Here is a 21096-nt window from a genome sequence, read left to right on the forward strand (position 1 = left end):
CACTGCCAGAAGTGAGGCTACAGGGAACCAGGCAGAGGGCCTTCTCAGTGGTGGCACCCACAATGCTGAACACCCTCCCATCAGATGTCAAGGAAACATACAACTACAGTGGTACCTCAGGTTACATACGTTTCAGGTTACAGACTCCACTAACCCAGAAATAGTGCTTCAGGTTAAGAACTTTGCTTCAGGATGAGAACAGAAATCGTGCTCCGGTGGTGCGGCAGCAGCAGGAGGCCCCATTAGCTAAAGTGGTGCTTCAGGTTAAGAACAGTTTCAGGTTAAGTACGGACCTCCGGAACGCAGGTTAAGTACTTAACCTGAGGTACCACTGTATCTGACTTTTAGACAACATCTGAAGACAGCCCTGTATCAGAAGGTTTTTATTGTTTGACGCTTTATCGAGTTTTCAATATTCTGTTGGGAGCTGCCCAGAGTAATAAATTACTACTACTACTATTACTACTACTACTCTCCTCAGGCCACACCCCCTGCTTGCCCTGCCTCACACCATCCTTCAGTGTTCATGCCTGGCCACAATGTCTCCTTGGACTCTGAAAACTCCTCTTGCTTCCCTGATGGAGGCCACAGAGGGTTGTGTGACTGTAGAAACTTGTCTTCTGTACAAAGGGAGCATTTGCATGTGACGCTCCGCCCATTTTGTTCCTGGCCCCACCCACCAGCAGCAGGTGTGTCCCTGCCCCCTCCAAAAAGCTTACCTTGAAGGGAATGGGGCCCTCAGCTTACAACTGGATATAAATGCAATAAACAAATGCATACTACTGATAAAGCCATTTCTGAGCTTGGAAGGAGAGGGTGTTGCGGGCTACACCCTCCCACACACATGTGGGGGCTGGTCTTTTGCCCCCGCGAGAACAGGGAATCCCCGGGCGTGCCTTCCACCCAGGCCGCCAATCGGGCTGGGGAGGCGGGGCCTAGCGTCACAACTTCCGCAGTATTGGCGGTTAGGCATTGGCAGGGGGTTAATTGGTATGCAAATGAAGGGGGAAGGAAGCGCCATCACCTTCCCCCAAGGAAAAGGGTAGTCCGGTAGAGGACTCCGGGGGGCGTTGCCTTGTCCGAAACCTAGGGAGGTAAGGGCCCCCGGCACGCCCCCGAGCGGTGACACCCGTGGGATCCTAGTTGGCGTACTTCAACAAGACTCCCACGGCTTGCGGATAACCCTTCCTGGTCTCCATACCGGGTAGTCAATAGGAGCCAATGCCTAAGGCCAATACCTTTCAATTCTGTAATCAATAAAGTTGTGGCCTTTTTATGCCCATTAACCTTAAATAATGTGTCCAGTGTCTTCATTTCACATGGGGGAGGGGACTTGCCACGCAATAATTCTGGAACGAAACAAAAGGATACTGTTGTAATTTCTGCCGCTGGCTCATGGAGTTGCTCTTGGCGATGATCTTGGCCAGGCCTGCCACCCAGTGATTGGCATCGGCTTCAGAGCCAGCTATGAGGTCCAGGTTCTTCCTGTGGTCTTTGAAGATGATGGAAAAGCAGCGGTGCTCGGGCACATCCTTGCAGTATCTTTCCATCCCTTCCGTCCTGTGGCCTGCCCTGACGTCTTGGATATCCTCGATGGAAACTGCAGGAACAAACAGGTCGCTTTTTTTATTATCAAGAGAGAGCGAAGATCCCAGCCTTATCTGCATTTTGCAGAGGAACCAAGCAACATATCCAGCGCTCCGATTCGCTCTTTTCCCACAGCGTCTTAACCAGAGTACCTGCTTTTTAAAAAGGTTCTAAAGGTACCCCTGACCATTAGGTCCAGTCGCGGACGACTCTGGGGTTGCGGTGCTCATCTCGCTTTATTGGCCGAGGGAGCCGGCGTACAGCTTCCAGGTCATGTGGCCAACATGACTATGCCGCTTCTGGCGAACCAGAGCAGCACACGGAAACGCTGTTTACCTTCCCGCCAGAGCGGTACCTATTTATCTACTTGCACTTTGACGTGCTTTCGAACTGCTAGGTTGGCAGGAGAGGGACTGAGCAAGGGGAGCTCACCCCATCGCGGGGGTTCGAACCGCCGACCTTCTGATCGGCAAGTCCTAGGCTCTGTGGTTTAACCCACAGCGCCACCCGCATCCCTAAAAAGGTTCTAGCACCTTTCTATGAAGACCCAAAGAAGAAGAAAAAGTAAAAGGAGATGTAAGGGATTAAACAAAAGATACAGAGTATCCCCATTCATTGGGCTCGAACCACCAACCTTCTGGTTAATAGCCAGACACACTGACCCATTGCACCACAGCTGTAGGGTTATAAACACACTTGTCATTCAACGGTGATGGGAAAATGATGGGAAATGCACAAGAAAGTTGAGGATAACGTTTGCTTGGCACAACCTCCCTTCCTACAAATCAGAATGAATGCTGCATAAACAGCCAATGCCATCTAACCTCCCTGAAAACTTTGTGCAAACAAATCAAGATGAATGCTGGGGGAACAAGTTGCGTGGAATGGACCGGTTATTTATTAATCAGTCATTCTGATCTGTTTGTAAGGCGGTTATACAATTGCCTGTAAAGCAATTGTTAACTCGCACTTTCGCCTCACTTTCCTTGCCACAAAAAGGGGGGCTTTTCAGAGGACGAAACCCACTTTAATTGCGTGAACTGAAGCCACTGGTGCGCCACTGAGTCCCTAATCTGCAAAACAGCGAGCGTCTGGAACCGGTTTGGGTTCCTCATTGCAGTTTGAAAACAAGCCGACATGTGTTCCCACAAGGAAGCAGAGAACGGCTCCCTATAGACCTGTTTTCACACTTCTGCTTCTCATATGAGCTAGAAGCGTGGGACACATGTGAGATGCACCACTGTGGTTCCTATAGCTGTCAGTCGCAAGAAGACATTTCAGAGAAAGGGGATGAACTGTCTAGCACAAGCAACGTGGTACAAAACGACTAGGGATAGGTAAGCATTAGAGGCTTAAAATGCAGCAAAATCATCCCCCTTGCCCCTGGTTTTCAAGTCGTGCTTTTAAAGGTAAAGGTAAAGGTACCCCTGACCGTTAGGTCCAGTTGCAGACGACTCTGGGGTTGCGCGCTCATCTCGCTCTATAGGCCGAGGGAGCCGGCGTTTGTCCGCAGACAGTTTTGCCGGGTCATGTGGCCAGCATGACTAAGCCGCTTCTGGCGAACCAGAGCAGCGCACGGAAACGCCGTTGACCTTCCCGCCGGAGAGGTACCTATTTATCTACTTGCACTTTTGACGTGCTTTTGAACTGCTAGGTTGGTAGGAGCTGGGACCGAAAAACGGGAGCTCACCCTGTCTCGGGGATTCGAACTGCCGACCTTCTGATCGGCAAGCCCTAGGCTCTGTGGTTTAGACCACAGCGCCACCCGTGTCCCATGTTGCTTTTACGTTGCTGTAAATGCCAGAGAAGAGGCAAGGGTGTCGTCACCCATTGTGCAGTAGCTGATTTCTTTCCCTGCACCTGCAACCCCACAACTTCTATTCCATGGAGTTGTCATCTGGGCATGTGCAACAACGGTCCCAAGTGTACACACCTCAGCTCAGCCTACCTCAGATTTGCATCAGAAGCTGGTTTGAGCGAAAACAAATCAAACAGCCGTATTTCTCAAGCGCCTTCAGCACGCATACGGCGAACGTCGTATGTGCTCAGCTTCAAACACCAGCAACGGGAATGCACTGGAGTCAGAGTGAGCAGTAATGTGTACACAGCCTGAGCTAGCCCCGTGTAGGATGAAAGCTTTAGTCTTTAGGCTTCCTCAACCTTGGCCCTCCAGATGTTTTGAGACTACAATTCCCAGCATCACTGACCACTGGTCCTGCTAGCTAGGGATCATAGGAGTTGTAGGCCAAAAACATCTGGAGGATCGAGGTTGAGGAAGCCTGCTTTAGTGTGAGGACAATCACGCATGCCCTTCTTCACCCTTCAGTGAAGGGATCTCTTTTGGAGGGAAATCATAGCTTGCTGATTGAGCACATGCTTTGTGCACAGAAGTCACAGGTTTGAATCCTGGTATCTCCTGCGAGAGGGGTCATGTACAAAGGTGATGGGCACTGGCAAAGGAAGCCTCTCGGGCACCTGGGGCGAACCACCCATAGGGACGGCGGTGGGGCACAGCACCCACAGGGACAGGGCGTGCGGTGCCCATAAGGACAGTACAGGGCACACAGCACCCATAGGGATGGGGGGCACGATATCCATAGGGAGGGACAGGGCGTGTGGCACCCATAGGGATGAGACGGGGCATGCGGTGCACATAGGGAGGGATGGCATGGGGTGCGTGGCACCCTTAGGGACAAGGCGTGCCACGGGGCCTCAGCTGCCCAACAGCTGAGGGGGAGGCAGCAGGCAGACAGCGCGGAGCCTGCGGGCACCCAAGATACACAGCTCGGGCGTGCTGCAGGCCCTGCAGTGAGTGCCACCCACCATTTTGTCAACCCCATCAGGGTGACACCCAGGGCAGACCACACACCCCGCGACCTCTGGCTGAGGCCGTGAAGAGTCACTGCCAGTTGGGAGTAGGCGATGTTGGGCTAGGTGGACAATTATATATAAGGCAGATTCCTACAAAATGTGCAAAGAGGGACCCTTATCCCGCTCCCTCGCCAGCTGCAACATTGGCACAAAATTTGCACATGTAGGTGGGGGGGGGGGAACCCTGCTACATCAGACCAATGGCCTACCTAGCATCCTGATTTTGAATTTTCCAAACAAATGGCCGATTGTTAAGTCCCATAGCTGGACATGAGCATAAGAGCACTCTCCACTCCTGTGGTTTCTAGCATCTGGGATTCATAAGCTTTACTGCCTCCACCATTTTTATTATTATTAATTATTATTATTATTATTATTATTATTATTATTAGTTATACCCCGCCCTCCCCAGCCACAGCCGGGCTCAGGGTGGCTAACACCAGTAAAATTACAATAAAAACATAATGGGGGGGAGTGAAAAGAAAAGAAAAAAATTAAAATATGGGTTAAAATGCAATTTAAAATGCAGCCTCATTTTAATAGTAGGCCATAGATCAAAACCATAAGGGGAGGGAAACATAAGGGTCAGACTGAGTCCAAACCAAAGGCCAGGCGGAACAGCTCTGTCTTGCAGGCCCTGCAGAAAGATGTCAAGTCCCACAGGGCCCTGGTCTCTTGTGACAGAGCGTTCCACCAAGTCGGGGCCAGTACTGAAAAAGCCCTGGCCCTAGTTAAGACCAATCTAAAAAGGTAAAGGTACCCCTGCCCGTACGGGCCAGTCTTGACAGACTCTGGGGTTGGTGCGCCCATCTCACTCAAGAGGCCGGGGGCCAGCGCTGTCCGAAGACACTTCCGGGTCACGTGGCCAGCGTGACAAGCTGCATCTGGCAAGCCAGCGCAGCACACGGAAACGCCGTTTACCTTCCCGCCAGTAAGCGGTCCCTATTTATCTACTTGCACCCGGGGGTGCTTTCGAACTGCTAGGTTGGCAGGCGCTGGGACCGAGCAGCGGGAGCGCACCCCGCCGCGGGGATTCGAACCGCCGACCTTTCGATCGGCAAGCCCTAGGCGCTGAGGCTTTTACCCACAGCGCCACCCGCGTCCCAAGACCAATCTAGCTGAGAGCAATTTTAGCCTTCTTCTCCACGAATTCGTCGAATCCTCTTTTTAAAGACTTCCAAATTGGTGGCCCTCGCTGCCTCCCGAGGGAGCCGGCTCCAGAGTTTAATTGTGCGCTGCACAAAGAAATACTTTCTTTTATCACCACACCTCTCGGCAGTGAATCCCACGCATTAGCGAGACGTATGAAGCATTTGTTCGCAACACCAAAGTAACAATGCCCCTCAAAAATCACAGCATGATTTGTAACAGCCAGCTGCAGCGAGGGAGATAAGACTAGGGTGCATTATCTCACTGAACCACAGGCCTACAATGACTCCTAAGATATATGTGGGCAGCTGAGATGAGATAGGAACCGCAAAAGGATCTTTTCTCCACAGGCAACTTGTAAAGCCTAAAGGGAGACCCTTATCAGTCATCCTTCTGTGTGAAAAGATTCAGTGAGGGGAAAACACCAGTTCTGGTGTTCCTCTGACCTCCCTGGATTGGAATGGGGCTGGCTTCACCCCCAGTCAGTCTTTCCCAACCTGGTGCCCTTCAGATGTTTTGGACTACAACTCCCATCAGTCCCAGCCTGATGGGAGTTGTAGTCTGAAACATATGATGTAGTCTGAAACATATGAAGGACACCAAGTTGAGAAAGGCTGGCATATAAGGGCAAAGGGAAAATACCCATTGGACGTTTCTGAGGCCATATCCGGCTTCTACATTTAAAGCAGTGTCACACCACTTGGCTTCTCCCAAAGCATCCTGGGAAACGTAGTTTGTGAAGAGTGCTGAAGGTTTCTTGCCCCTTTCGCTCTAATATATTTTGGATCAGATCTTCCAGAGCACATCCAAAAAAACACACAAAAAACACAGAATCACATGCCCCCCAAATCAACCAAAACCCAGTCCCACTTTTACTGTATGTGGATGATGCGACCTTATTATCATTGAGAAGGATAGGTTTGAATTGTCTTCTACTCTCCTTGTTTTCTTACTGTGAAATTAACAAACTCTCTATAACTTAGGAGAAGACAAAAAATCTGGTCTTCTCTAAATCCCGGAAACTAGAGAAACTAGTCGCTCCTGTAGCCAATCAGAAGCCGTGTCTTGGTTTTCGAACAGTTCCAGAAGTCAAACAGACTCCCGGAACGCATTCTGTTCGAGAACCAAAGTACGACTGTAATAATGCCTAATAAAGGTTTGGAGAATGAAAGGGTGCTGAAGGGAGAGCCCCTATTCCCCTCACAGAGCTACAATTCCCAGAGTTCCCTGGGAAGAGGGGTTCCATGTTTAACCACCTATTTGCCCCTTTGTGGTTTAAGCCACACTCGCACACACCTGCTCCACTTTACAGGGAACAAGTGACCTTCCGATTCGCAGGCCTGTCAACCTGGAACTCGCAGGGGGCGGGGCTTACTCTGGTAGGTGGAGCCAGAGTGAATGCTGGGCGGAGCCTGAGCCTACGCTAGGTGGAAACAACTAATCCTAGTTTTCTCCCCATCCTCTTCTTTCCTGCTGAGTTCCATAAGGGCAACAGTGAGACTCAGGAAAGAGGAAGCTGACAGCGACTTTCAGCCCCTTAGATTGGTTGCAAGGAAGAAGGTGGGCAAGTGGGGGCTGGCTGAGGTTGGTGAAGCAATGCCCCATTCATCCTAATCCACCAGCCTTTGCTGCAGCCAGCCACCATCCTTGTGCGCTTATAGACATTTATACTGTAGATACTGAGCAGTTCTGTCTTTCATGGACTGCCTGGACACGGAGGAACAGTGGGAGGGATCTGCTGGGGAACCCCCAATGAAGAAGGTTCAGAGCCCAGGGATTGGTGGTGGGACGATGATGACTGGTCAGAGGGAGAAGAGGAAGAAGACGGGAAGGAGGAAGTGTCGGAAGCTGAAGAGGTAACAGGGTTTAGTGAGCAGGGAGAGTCTGCGGCAGAGAGATGTCCAGAATCAGAGGCAGAAGCTGAAGCAGGAGAGAAGGAGGCCAAGAGGCAGCGATGAGTTCAGCTGGTGAAGACTCACAGGTGTCTCCTCCGCCTGCTGTGACAAGCTCCCCTCTCCCCTGATATCCCAGAACCAGAAGAGGCATGAAGCGGGAACAGCAAAGACAGGCATACAGGCACAGTGTCAGTTTGCTTGGGGAAAGGAAGAGACATAGCCAGCTGTGGGGAGGCAAGAACCTCTAGTCTCAGCAACTGATCCATGGGGCAAGACCTACCAAGAATCCATGGGGCAAGACCTACCAAGGATGAGTTCCTGTTCTCATTGGGCCAGACACTCCACCAAGTCTGTGCAGATCCTGTTCTTGCTAATGAAGAGTTAAGTCTACCTTGCACAGTGTGATTTACTGCTGGCTCCCTCCGGTCAATGATATTTCTGTTCTTGCTCCAGCTATTGAGTTTCCCACCCCCCTCTGAATTTGATCCGGCAGTGGAAACAGCTAACAGACATTGTCATGGCAGGCTGGCATTTGAAACAGAGAAAGGCTTTGCTAGGCAGGACTGAGTGGTGTTGATAAATGCCAGCGATCAGAAAGCTCAGCAGGCAGACGGGTCCTGCATTCACAGATCACTTGAGCTTGGCATAACATGCTTCCATCAGCAAATGGGTTTTTTTGGAAACAGGGTTGTCAAGAGCTGAGCGAAGAATGGCTGATGGCTGCTCTCCCAGACACATTCACTTCTGGAAGCGAGGGCCGCTTCACACTCTGCAGACATCCCAAGCAGAAAAACATTTTCCCGCAGGAATGAACAAGCAGCCTGCTCAAAGTTTCTCACAAGGTTTTGGGCCAAAGTTCTATCAATGCCCAGGTTGCATAAGAACCCAAGAGCCTGGCTGTTGGGTCTGGTAGCCACTTCTTAAAGATAAAGGTAAAGGGACCCCTGACCATTAGGTCCAGTCATGATCGACTCTGGGCTTGCAGTGCTCATCTCGCTTTATTAGCCGAGGGAGCCGGCGTACAGCTTCCGGGTCGTGTGGCCAGCATGACTAAGCCGCTTCTGGTGAACCAGAGCAGCGCACGGAAACGCTGTTTACCTTCCTGCTGGAGCGGTACCTATTTATTTACAGTGGTACCTTGGGTTTACATACGCTTCAGGTTACACTCTCCGCTAACCCAGAAATAGTGCTTCAGGTTAAGAACTTTGCTTCAGGATAAGAACAGAAATCATGGTCCGGCGGCGCGGCAGCAGCAGGAGGCCCCATTAGCTAAAGTGGTCTTCAGGTTAAGAACAGTTTCAGGTTAAGAACGGACCTCCGGAACAAATTAAGTACTTAATATGAGGTACCACTGTACTTGCACTTTGACGTGCTTTCGAACTGCTAGGTTGGCAGGAGCAGGGACCGAGCATCGGGAGCTCACCCCTTTGGGGGATTCGAACCGCCGAGCTTCTGACTGGCAAGTCCTAGGCTCTGTGGTTTAACCCACAGCGCCACCCACGTCCCTAGCCACTTCTTACATTCTTACAATTGTTGTGACAATAGTTCTTTAAAACAATGTAAAACTCAAACAGGGGTTGCATCGATTACGATAAATTTCAGATCTGGGGCAGGCCGTTTGCCTAAAAACAGATTTTATTCTTGCGCGTGAGACGTTACGAACGCCAAATACTTTCCCACCTCCGCAGTCCTGATTTGAAGAGAGCCACCTAACGTCTCTGTTCCCCCGTTAATGGATGTGGCGGCACTGATAAGAACACACTGAAAACCAGAAAGCCTGTGGGTGTTATTTCAATGGGCAGCCCATCCCCACAATCGCTTTCCCATTCAGAGGTATCTGTTAGGTCTGCCATTCCAATGGCGACACAGATAGCTCAAACCTCAGAGCTGTTATCCAGCCCACAAATTAATCTCTCTCAGCCACTTCCTCAGCAAGCGAACGGAGGAATCGAGAAGCAAACTGGATAAGAGCTTTTTCTTTATTAAAAAAACACACCAAAAGTTTTCCTACAAAAGAAACCTTTCATCCACTATGATAGTGACAGTCTGTCAGTGCAGATAAGAAGTCTCCAGAAGGGCACCAGGGCAGAGAAGCTACTTCCTGGGGCTTTGGTTTGACGTATTTTGCCTGGGAAGGAGTGTTAGACTTGCCCTGCATTTTTGCAGTGGCCCCTTTTTGTGCAAACGTCGGCAGGGGAGCTACCTGGCGGTGCCACGGGGAAAGGCTGCTGCTGCTCCCTGTCCGCACAGGGCGGGACACCCACACAGCTTTGTGTGGTTACAGATAGGTAGCCGTGTTGGTCTGCCATAGTCAAAACAAAATTAAAAAAATCCTTCCAGTAGCACCTTAAAGACTAACTAAGTTAGTTCTAGGTATGAGCTTTCTCTGAAGAAGTGTGCGTGCACACGAAAGCTCATACCTAGAACTAACTTAGTTGGTCTTTAAGGTGCTACTGGAAGGAATTTTTTTATTTTGTTGTAGCTTTGTGTGGTGTACACAAAAGGGTCCAACTCGTCTTTTGCCCAAGTCAGATCTCCCAGCCTGATCACCCCGACCCCCCTTGCCGATAGGTCCAGCCAGATACCCTGTAACAGACCGCTGGCTATTTCCAGTGCACCCTTAACTCAACGCACACACTGCGGATTCCTGGGTATGATAAAAAAAACAGCAGCCAGACATAATCCATTGTTTTCTCTACATCTAACGAATTTAACTGGACTGCTGTTCCCGCCAAGCTAGCCAGGACATTCTGCACAGCTTTAATCAGGCTGATTTTGTGCCCGGCATTTTCCTTATCCTGTCAAGTGTGAAAATCATTCTTTGGGCGTCCTCCTGCTCTCCAGCACTTCCCGGATGAAAACTTGTACCATCCCAAGGGCAACTTTGCATTGCTATACAGTGGTGCCTCGCAAGACAAAATTAATCCGTTCCGTGAGGCTCTTCGTATAGCGGTTTTTTCGTCTTGCAAAGCAAGCCCATTGACAGCTTAGCGGTTTAGCGCTATTAGTGGTTTATCGGCTTTTAGCGATCAGCTGTTAAGCGGCTTATCAGCGGATCAGCTGATAAGCGGCTTAGGAAAAGGGGGAAAAGGGGGGGGAACCCGCAGGAACTCGCAAGACATTTTCGTCTTGTGAAGCAAGCCCATAGGGAAATTCGTTTTGCGAAGCGCCTCCAAAACGGAAAACCCTTTCGTCTAGCTGGTTTTCCGTCTTGCGACGCGTTCGTCTTGCGGGGAACCACTGTACCTTCTCGCCAATGACACCCTCACTGCAGACACACAGAGCTGGAAGGGACCTTAAGAGGTTTTCCAGCCCAACCCCTCCTGCTCACTGCAGGATCTACAATGCATCCCAGTGCTTGGCATGAATTAGTTCAGTTGAACAAAGCTCACTAAACAAGTTAAAAGAAAAAAGCTGAATGACACCTGAAACTAGTTCCCATAATTGCCAAGTAAATGAAAGGTGAATTAAGTTCATTTGGGGCAGGACATTGAATGTTTTCTAGTTCATCTTCATAATCATTCTGCCCTCAGCAGGAGACCCAGGTTGTTCACTTTCGTTTTTTAAAAAAGGAAGTCAATTGGGAATCTATCAAGAAAGTTAGCAAGGAAACTGTGGAGGCAATTAAGCAGATATGGAGAGTGCAAAAATGGGGAAATGGGTGGGGGAAAGGGATAGGGGAGGAACTTGATTCAGTTCATTTTATTTGCACTTTGCAAAACAGTATGATGACTGAAACCCAGCCATCTGTCAAAATTCACACTGCAATGTCACTTTCCAGCCAAGTAATGTGTATACTTGGGGAAAATTTGCCTAATAATTCATAGATTAGTGAAAATAACATACAATATAGCATTACATTAGGGGAAATTGCTTTGTAGAAATGTGTTCATTAGGCAAAATTGCATACAAAGATGAATATATTAGCCAAAGTTTGCACCAAAATGCTGTTGAGGACTCTGAACAAAATGAAATCCATCTTTAGTAGGGAGGGGGAATGCAATGGAGTGTTGTGGAGGTGGGCATGGCTGGCTGGCACCCCATAACAGAAGCACTGGCTTTAAAGGGCCTTTAGGCACATTTTTCTGCAGGCCCCACTTCTATGAATAAAATGTAAAAGGCAAGGATGGGAGCAAAATAGAGAATTTACCAAGGATAGCCAAATAAAGATTGTTCTTGGTAGTTGGAACATATGCATCTGTTTTGCTGAGGCTGCACACATGTGAAACTCACTGAAGTTTCCAAACATGTTTTTTATGCCAAGTAATCAAAAAGTCTTTTGGATATACAGTAGCTTCTGAGAGCTTTGATGGATCAAGTTAAAGAGAGCGGCAGATATTAAACAAATACCTTTGAGATGCTTTTCCAGCATACACAATCACAAGACTGGTGCACAGATTATGAGCCTTAAAACTGAATGGAATAAATCCTTATTATCATTCCCTGCCTGAAACTTTGGAGAGTGTAGACAACACTGAGAGGAGGGAGGAGGAGGAGGAGGAGGAGGAGGAGGAGGAGGAGGAGGAGGAGAAGAAGAAGAAGAAGAAGAAGAAGAAGAAGAAGAAGAAGAAGAAGAATTTTATTATGTGCACTTTGCCCATCTGACTGGGTTGCCCCAGCTACTCTGGGTGGCTTCCAGCATATATAAAAACATAATAAAACATTAAACATTAAAAAAACAACAACTTCCCTATACAGGGATAGATGGATCATTCGTTTGATGATGCAATATAAGGCAGCTTCCTATGTGATCTTTTCCTGAGAGCCGTGGGAACTAACAACTTGAAATACAGAACTATTTTGAAGAGGGAGGAAAAAAACCTTTCTTTTGAAGAAAAGGAGAGCTGGAATCCTTACACTTTGACTGTGAATCATGATTTATTTTTAGACTAAGAAAGCTGCATTTGCATTGTAACATTATGTGGGAATTTGCTTCTCAGGAAGCCCTCCCCTGCCTTGGTGCACCTAATTTTGGCCGGGGCTTCGAAACAGCAAACAAACAGAAACAATTCCAATAACAAGCAACTCCACAGAATACTTGAAAATCCAGTTTAGGTCGGACTCAAGAAAGCCTTTCATGTACTGTATGTGTCGGATTCCTGTTTCTTGCAACAGAAGAGATATTAAGGTTGGTTTCCTTTCCAAAGTCCCACACATACACACACACACCCTTATTTGCTTTTAGCAGCTAGATGTTATCTAGGACTTTGTTTTCGCTTCAAGGCTGGGCACTAAATGAGCAGAGGGAACTGGGTGTTAACTGGAAAGTTAGCCAAGACTCTGTTGATATTTCTTAAGATTTAGGGCTCTTCTGTGTGGCAGTTTGTCGTGGGCTCAGGGCTCCTCCAGAAAGGTGTCATTTTGCAGGTATATTGAGCATCGTGTCATGGATGAAATACTTCCGCATTCATGATGGGTTTATACTGGACAGTCCCCACATTATCCTGCTTTATTAGTTGTTCCATGATGCTTCCCAAATGTTACTGCATCATTGCCATAACAGGGCACTCTTGCACTAGGTAAGGTAAAGGTCAAGGACCCCTGGCGGTTATATTCAGTCAAAGATGACTATGGGGTTGCGGTGCTCATCCCACTTTCAGGCTGAGGGAGCTGGCGTTTGTCCACAGACAGCTTTCTGGGTAGCCAGCATGACTAAACCACTTCTGGCGCAACGGAACACCGTGACGGAAACCAGAGCTCACAGAAACGCTGTTTACCTTCCCGCCGCAGTGGTACCTATTTATCTACTTGCACTGGTGTGCTTTCAAACTGCTAGGTTGGCAGGAGCTGGGACCAAGCAATGGGAAATCACCTCGTTATGGGGATTCAAACCGCCAACCTTCTGATCAGCAAGCCCAAGAGGCTCAGTGGTTTAAACCACAGCACCACCCGCACCCCAACTCTTGCACTGCAGTGCAACAAAAACAGCAAACCCCCACATCCCGAAAACAGCAGGATTTCAGCTGGGAGCTCTAGGACGTGCACTGGTTGGAAACGAAGCAGTGTGACCACCCCGAAATGGTATTGAAAGAGGGATTACAAATAACTGCTCCGTCAAGAGCAAACATCACACAGTAAATGCACAGTCAATTAAAGGTAAAGGGACCCCTGACCATTAGGTCCAGTCATGGCCGACTCTGGGGGCGCTCATCTCGATTTACTGGCCGAGGGAGCTGGCGTCCAGCTTCCGGGTCACGTGGTCAGCATGACTATGCCGCTTCTGGTGAACCAGAGCAGCACACGGAAAGGCCGTTTACCTTCCCGCCGGAGCGGTGCCTATTTATCTACTTGCACTTTGACGTGCTTTCGAACCGCTAGGTTGGCAGGAGCAGGGACTGAGCAACAGGAGCTCACCCCGTCGCGGGGATTCGAACTGCCGACCTTCTGATCGGCAAGTCCTAGGCTCTGTGGTTTAACCCACAGTGCCACTCGCGTCCCAAATGCACAGTAAAGAGGATATATTATCCATATGTGGGCATCCGTATGTCTTGAGAGACAATGGAGTGCGCCTCTGGGGTTGAAGCAAAACCGATGTATTTGCAGCACCCAAGTGACCTCTCTAGGGCAGAAGTCTGGGCAGTGTGTATGGAGGTCCTGGGCTGGCCTCGCTGATGTGGTTCAAAGGAAAGCAGAGCAATACGTTTGGCACCAGCTTGGCTGCAGGAGTTGCCAGAAGGAGGTGTACAACACACCATCCAACTGTCTTAGGGACTCCACTCTGAATTTGTGTAGTGTTTACGTTTTAGCCTTTTCTTCTACCGAAGATATCCTGCAAGGCAGCAGCTGCACATCTAAACTAGCAAGCGCAAATTAGAGGCACATCTGTGCCCGATTTCGTCCTCTCTTTTTTGGTGTGTGTATGGCGTAATCAGTTGCCAGCCTGGCATTGTGGGAAATTAAAATGGTAGCTGGACTCATTGCCAAACACTGCTGCTTGGGTTGATGTAACAGTGCAGTCCAAACGGATCTACTGACAGAGGAGGGGGCTTACCTGAGTTCTTCTCACCTAAGACCCGAATCTCCACCCACCCAGGAACCACCCCCTAACTACGTTTTGTTCATAGGCTGAACATACTGCATTAAAGATGGGCGCAGACTTACAGAGCTGCGATTCAGGAGACCTCAGCATCTTCTTGGACTCCTGCCAGATGGTCTTGCAGTCTTCCTGGAGTTTGTAGAACCTCTCTCTCCTCCAGGAGTTGGACTTGACCTTCAGCAGGTGGCCTCCACGCAGGAGAAACTTGAGGTCCTTGTCATCTTGCAGACCTAGGGGGCACCAGAAAGGTAGGAAAGGTAGGATAATTAGTGGGAGGGGCCATAACTCAGTGGTACAGCACCTGCGTTGCACTCAGGAGGTTCTGGGTTCAATCCCCAGCATCTCCAGGTAGGGGTTGGAGCGCCCCCTGTCTGAAAGCCTACAGAGCCGCAGCCAGTTGATGAAGAGAACAAGGAGCTAAATGGCACTTTGGAAAATGCAGATTCCAATGTTCTCATTGTGCACAAGACTCTTGGACCATTGTATGCACATAATCCCCGAGAAGACACCCTGGAAAAGACCCTGATGTTGGGAAAGATGGAGGGCACAAGGAGAAGGGGACGGCAGAGGACGAGATGGTTGGACAGTGTTCTCGAAGCCACCAGCATGAGTTTGACCAAACTGAGGGAGGCAGTGGAAGACAGGAGTGCCTGGTGTGCTCTGGTCCAGGGGGTCACGAAGAGTTGGACACGACTAAACGACTAAACAACAACAACAACAAATAGAATCATGGAACTGCAGAGTTGGAAGGGACCTCCAGAGTCATCTAGTCCAACCCCCTGCAATGCAGGAATCTCAGCTAAATCATCCATGGCAGATGGCCATCCAACCTCTGCTTAAAAACCTCCAGGGAAGGAGAGTCCATAACCTCGTAAAGGAGACTGTTCCACTGTCAAACATGGTGCCCATGCAAAGGTGCCCAGAACCGCTATCCTTCCTATTGCAACGCCTCAGTGTGACTAAGACGGCATTCATACCAAATGTTCAAAATACAGTGGTACCTTGGTTCTCAAACTTAATCCTTTCCGGAAGTCCGTTCCAAAACCAAAGCGTTCCAAAACCAAGGCGTGCTTTTCCCCAGAAAGTAATGCAAAACAGATATGGTTGGACTGTGTTCTCGAAGATACCAACATGAGTTTGACCAAACTGCGGGATTCCGGCAGTGGAAGACAGGAGTGCCTGGCGTGCTCTGGTCCAGGGGGTCACAAAGAGTTGGACACGACTAAACGACTAAACAACTAAACAACAACAACATGCACATAATTCCTGTTGCTACTGGTTTTTAGCTGTCCTTGAGGTGCCCGTAAGAACCTAAGCAGGCGTTCTGGTGGCCCATCTCACCCAGCATCCTGAATCTCACGGTGCCCAGGCACTGATGGGAATCCCATGACAAGTATCCAGGGGCAGAACATCTGGAATCACTACAAAGCTATCCTCATGACCAGCAGCCACGGATAGTGGACAATTAGTACAGGGGTAGCAATTCCGGGGTGTTGACTACCATATTTGGCCTAAAGCAAAAAGGCTATTCCAGGGTGCCATTTAGAGATCACAGAACCATAGAGCTGGAAGGCACCACCAGAGTCATCTAGTCCAACCCCCCTGCAACGCAGGAAACTTTTGCCCAACCTTGAACCAGAGTTGGGAATCTCATGCTCTACTGAGCTATCTCGGTTGATGATGGATGGGAGGTCTCCCTCACTCCCCACCCAGAGCTTTTATACTAGGGGTCAGCAACCTTTTTCAGCCGTGGACCGGTCCACCGTCCCTCAGACCATGTGGTAGGCTGGACTACATTTGGGGAGGGGGGGGAATGAACAAATTATAATAACCCAGAGATGCATTTTAAATAAAAGGACTCATTCTACTGATGTAAAAACATGCTGATTCCCGGACTGTCCATGGACTGGATTAAGAAGGCGATTGGGCCGCATCTGGCCCACGTGCCTTAGGTTGCCTACCCCTGTTTTATACCATGGGTAGGCAAACTAAGGCCCGGGGGCAGGATCCGGCCCAATCGCCTTCTAAATCCAGCCCGCAGATGGTCTGGGAATCAGCATGTTTCTACATGAGTAGAATGTGTCCCTTTATTTAAAATGCATCTCTGCGTTATTCGTGGGGCCTGCCTGGTGTTTTTACATGGGTAGAATGTGTGCTTTTATTTTAAATGCATCTCTGGGTTATTTGTGGGGCATAGGAATCCGTTCATTCCCCCCCCAAATATAGCCTGCCCCACCCCCAAGGTCTGAGGGACAGTGGACCAGCCCCCTGCTGAAAAAGCTTGCTGACCCCTGTTTTATACCGTACTTGATAGATTATTCCTTGCATTCACCCCCACCAATGACTGAATCTCAGGTTCCACATGTCAAGCGACTATTGTTTTGAACAATTAAATGGGACAGAGTGCTACATACGCCAGCCAAAGAAACAGACACCCTCCCAATTTGTGTTTGTTTGTTTTTTATGAGTGACTCTTTGACCTGTGCTGATAACATTCCAATTTACTCTCCAAGACCAGGTAGAAGAAACCAGCTTGGGATCTATAAGGGAGAAGAGAGGCGAACCAGCCATTGAGGTGTAGTGGCTGGAGTGTCGAACTAATAACTAATAATAATAATAATAATAATAATAATAATAATAATAATGGTGTTTGGGGGGAAGCTCAACAACTTTTGGGTTTTCCTTAAAGAAGCTCAATAATTTGGGGGGTTTCCTTAAAAAAACCCTCAACAATTTTGGGGTAGGATATAACTGCCAGACTAAATAAATCTGTGTTGTTCCAGATGTTGTTGGACTACAACTCCCATCATCCCTGGCCATTGGGGCTGATGGGAACTGGAGTCCAACCACACCTGGAGAGCCATGAGATCCCCACACCTGTACCTGATGAAGTGGAATGCCCTGTCATGTGATGCGTCCATTACTAAACCCCTTCTCGTCACACAGTATGACGATGTGGTTTTGCATCACTGTGACACAGAGAAGGAGCAGGTAGATCATTCCTGTAAATGCACACAGAAGGAATTCAGACCATCTGGCAAACGCAACAGGAATTTGCCTCTGTGCCCAACCTCCTCTTATTGCAATTTAAATGGCGCTTTCTCAGAGTTAAGCTGCTGCTAAGACAGCAGTGCCTGCATGTGTCACTTAGGGCACGTGAAGAGCTATAATTACAGCCGGTACATCTTCTGTGACGCAAGGTGAGCAAAACAGGCATGGCAGAAACCAGCATGACTGTGGCCACATTTGCACCTTACGTTGGAAACAGCATGTTTCCATGCTTTGAACCATCATGTCTCCCCACAAAGGATCCTGGGAACCTGCTGAGAGTCGTTTCGGGACCCCTATTCTCCTCGCAAAGCTGAAATTCCCAAAGGACCCTGGAAAGAGGGATTGGTCCGTGCAGGGAACTTTCAGGGACTGGTCAAAGCCCACCTAGTCTAGGACCCTATTCCCCTCCAACCAGCTGTCCATTATGGGAAGCCCACCAAAAGGCGCTTAGCGCAGCAGCCCACTCCCCACTTGTGATTCCCATCGATTGGCATCAATTCCCAGCAACCGGCTGTTAGGAGTGCGTGCACGCAAATCGTCTTTCCTATAAATGAAGTCGCTGGATCCCGGGTCAAAACTAAATCGGTGAACTGGACTTTCAGTTTTTGTCTAGCTACGCACGCAGGCTAACCCCAAGTTCTGCTTTCCATTCCATCTCTGCTCATCTGCTTCCTATAAACTACAATGCAGTAGCTCTTGCTCTCTCTTCCGAATGGCGACTTTTCAAATAACTTCACCCCGCGGCCAGTTTAAACAGAGAGAGCCTCGTGAAGCAATGAAATTGACTCAGTTTGCACAGAATGCAAACCACAGTTTGTTGACCCTAACTATGGTTTGTCTGACCGTGCAAACCTAGCCCGGGTGATTAACCATAAGGGCTGCTGGGAATCCCTGCAGACAGATAAGTAACATGTCAGGGAGAAGTCTAGACCAGAGCCAATGAACTCCTGTCGGTCCCCAGCAGGAAAGGACTGGGGAAAAGGTGTTCTCCAGGCAGTTTTGGAACAGCATCACAAATATCCTTCCAGCTCCCTGCTCTAAGGGGGGAAAGGTGAAAGATAAAGAGAAATGGCCGAGTGACAAGATCACAGCAACCAAGACTGCAAAAAAAAAAAATCAATGGGGGGGACAGGTGTTCACAGGTGTATGAACAGTCCCTGCGCCATGCAACTCACAAGCTGCTGCGTCACTATTGCCATAATAATAATAATAAATTTATACCCCACCCATCTGGCTGGGTTTTCCAGGCCACCCTGGGCAGTTTCCAACAAAAGAGTAAAAATACATTAAAACATCAGTCATTCAAAACTTCCCTATACAGGGCTGCCTTCAGATGTCTTCTAAAAGTCAGGTAGTTGTTTATTTCCTTGACATCTGATGGGAGGGTGTTCCACAGGGTGGGTGCCACCACCGAGAAGGCCCTCTGCCTGGTTCCCTGTAACCTCACTTCTCACAGGGAGGGAACCACCAGAAGGCCCTCGGAGCTGTACCTCAGTGTCCAGGTTTGGCAATGAGAGTGGAGAGGCTCCTTCAGGTATACTGGCCAGACTGCTATTAGCATGCGTGACAATCTCCATTCTCTGTGTGCTGGTCTTTCTACAGTCAAAATGGCACAATACACAAACCTTTTGCTTTGCGGAAGTTCAAAACCAAACTTTAGGAAGAGGCTGCATCCCTTAGGCTGCAGGTGGAGAAATCGTACGTCTGAATGACTCAGCCAAAATACCTGTTTAGAACACCCACTACCTCACCTGGACTAGATGAAAAAGACAGGTAGAGCTGGGTGTCATCTGCATAGCGATGACAAAGCAGCCCAAACTTGCAGGTTTTAAGTAGCTTGGAGAAGAGGACAGATCCTGTCATAGTGAGAGGAAGAAATTCCCCAACGCTCCTTCTGCAATTGCGCGGTCAAACAGGAGCTGAAACACAGGATCAGTCAGCCATTTATTCATTTTTTTAAATGCGCTGACCACCCTCCATTCAAAAAGGATACAAAGAAATTTAAAATTACAAGTTGTTCAAATTCGTTTTAATATTAATGGCTATTGTTGCAAATCACACTGAGACCTTAGGGTGAAGAGTAGGTCATACATTTTAATAACAATAATATATTGTCATTAAAATAACATAAACAAAGAATACAACAAATAGCACTGATGAGATGCTACTATGAACTATGTAGCAAACTGCCCCAAACTCTATCAGCCATTGGTGATAGGTGTCTTGTTATTAATGGGCCCCTGCTGCTAATAACCCATTTTTATTTTTATTTTATTAAACAAAATAAAGCAAATATAAGTGCATAAATAAATACTATTGCTGCAGGTTGGAAGCAACATAAGGTTGGGCATAATAATAATAATAATAATTTATTATCATTGAACTTGTTGTTCCTAAACAATCCATGCCTTTGAGACAGCTGACAAGATCCTTGGCTCTTTCATTAATCAGTAACATAAACTTTGGCTCTATTCTGCTGTAAATATCCTTCATAAATAAATAAGCAAAGTGTAGAGGAATGAAACCATACCCTCCCAACATTTCTCCTATGAAAAATAGGGACAGCCTATTCAATAATAATAATAATATCCCACCCATCTGACTGAGCTGTCCAAGGCATGCTGGGCGGCTTCCAACATATATAAAAACATATTATTGAACATTAAAACAACCTTCCCTATACAGGATTGCCTGCAAACGGCTCGGCGGTCACATAACTCCATACCCTCCAACATTTCTCCAGTGAAAATAGGGACTTCCTAAGGAAAAGCGGGACATTCTGAGATCAAATCATAAACCGGGACGGCTTCTGCAAATCTGGGACAGTCCCTGGAAAATAGGGATACTTGGAAGGTCTGGTGAAGCCATACATAAAGCTCAAAACATCATAATCTAAAACAGGACTGGGCACACTTCAGGCTCGTGGGATCTCCTGCAGTGATGGTGGAGTTTTTGCTAGATTCCCCATCTATTGCCTGTTGCAAACAACCAGGCGTTTGTTCCGATCAACAGAAAGGAATGGCGCTCATACAGAGAACCCCACTCCTGGTTCCCCTGCCAGCACTATTTATTTCAGCAATATAATTTAGGGCGAGAGGAGTCATATTGTTGCTTCAGTTGTTAAACAATTGGGTATCAGGTTGCTTCCAGGTGGCCTGTCTGCCTAGTATTCATCCTGCTCTGCTTGCACAAAGCATATGGGGAAGTCAGGTGACATCACTTATTACTGAGCATTCATCCTGGTTTGTTTGCAGGGAGGTTATACAATAGATGTGGCAAGGAAGCGTTATCCCACTTTTTCGAGTGGACTTTCCCATAGCTTTGCTTACCACAAGAAGTCCTGATTTGGGGATGGGAAATGGGTTTGTTGCAAATGATTTCCTCCTACCAAAGAACAACTATCTGTAAGCACCCCAGAAATCATTGCTGATTCCAGAAGAAGAAGAAGAAGAGGAGGAGGAGGAGGAGGAGGAGGAGGAGGAGGAGGAGTTTGGATCTGATATCCCG

At 48.3% G+C, this 21096-nt stretch overlaps 1 protein-coding gene across 2 annotated transcripts in view; it reads right to left on the reverse strand.

Moving 5' to 3' along the window:
* Positions 1-21096, reverse strand: part of PLCD1 (phospholipase C delta 1) — a 64963-nt gene that overhangs the window by 19012 nt on the left and 24855 nt on the right. For both annotated transcript variants that reach the window (XM_083704053.1, XM_083704052.1), the window contains exons 2-3: positions 14604-14768; positions 1372-1600 (exon numbers count right to left, since the gene is read on the reverse strand). In XM_083704053.1, the coding sequence (XP_083560179.1) occupies positions 1372-1600; positions 14604-14768 (394 nt within the window). The remainder of the gene's footprint in view (positions 1-1371; positions 1601-14603; positions 14769-21096) is intronic.

This window comes from Podarcis gaigeae (assembly GCF_964106915.1).
Source record: "Podarcis gaigeae genome assembly, chromosome: 12".
NCBI lineage: Eukaryota > Metazoa > Chordata > Lepidosauria > Squamata > Lacertidae > Podarcis > Podarcis gaigeae.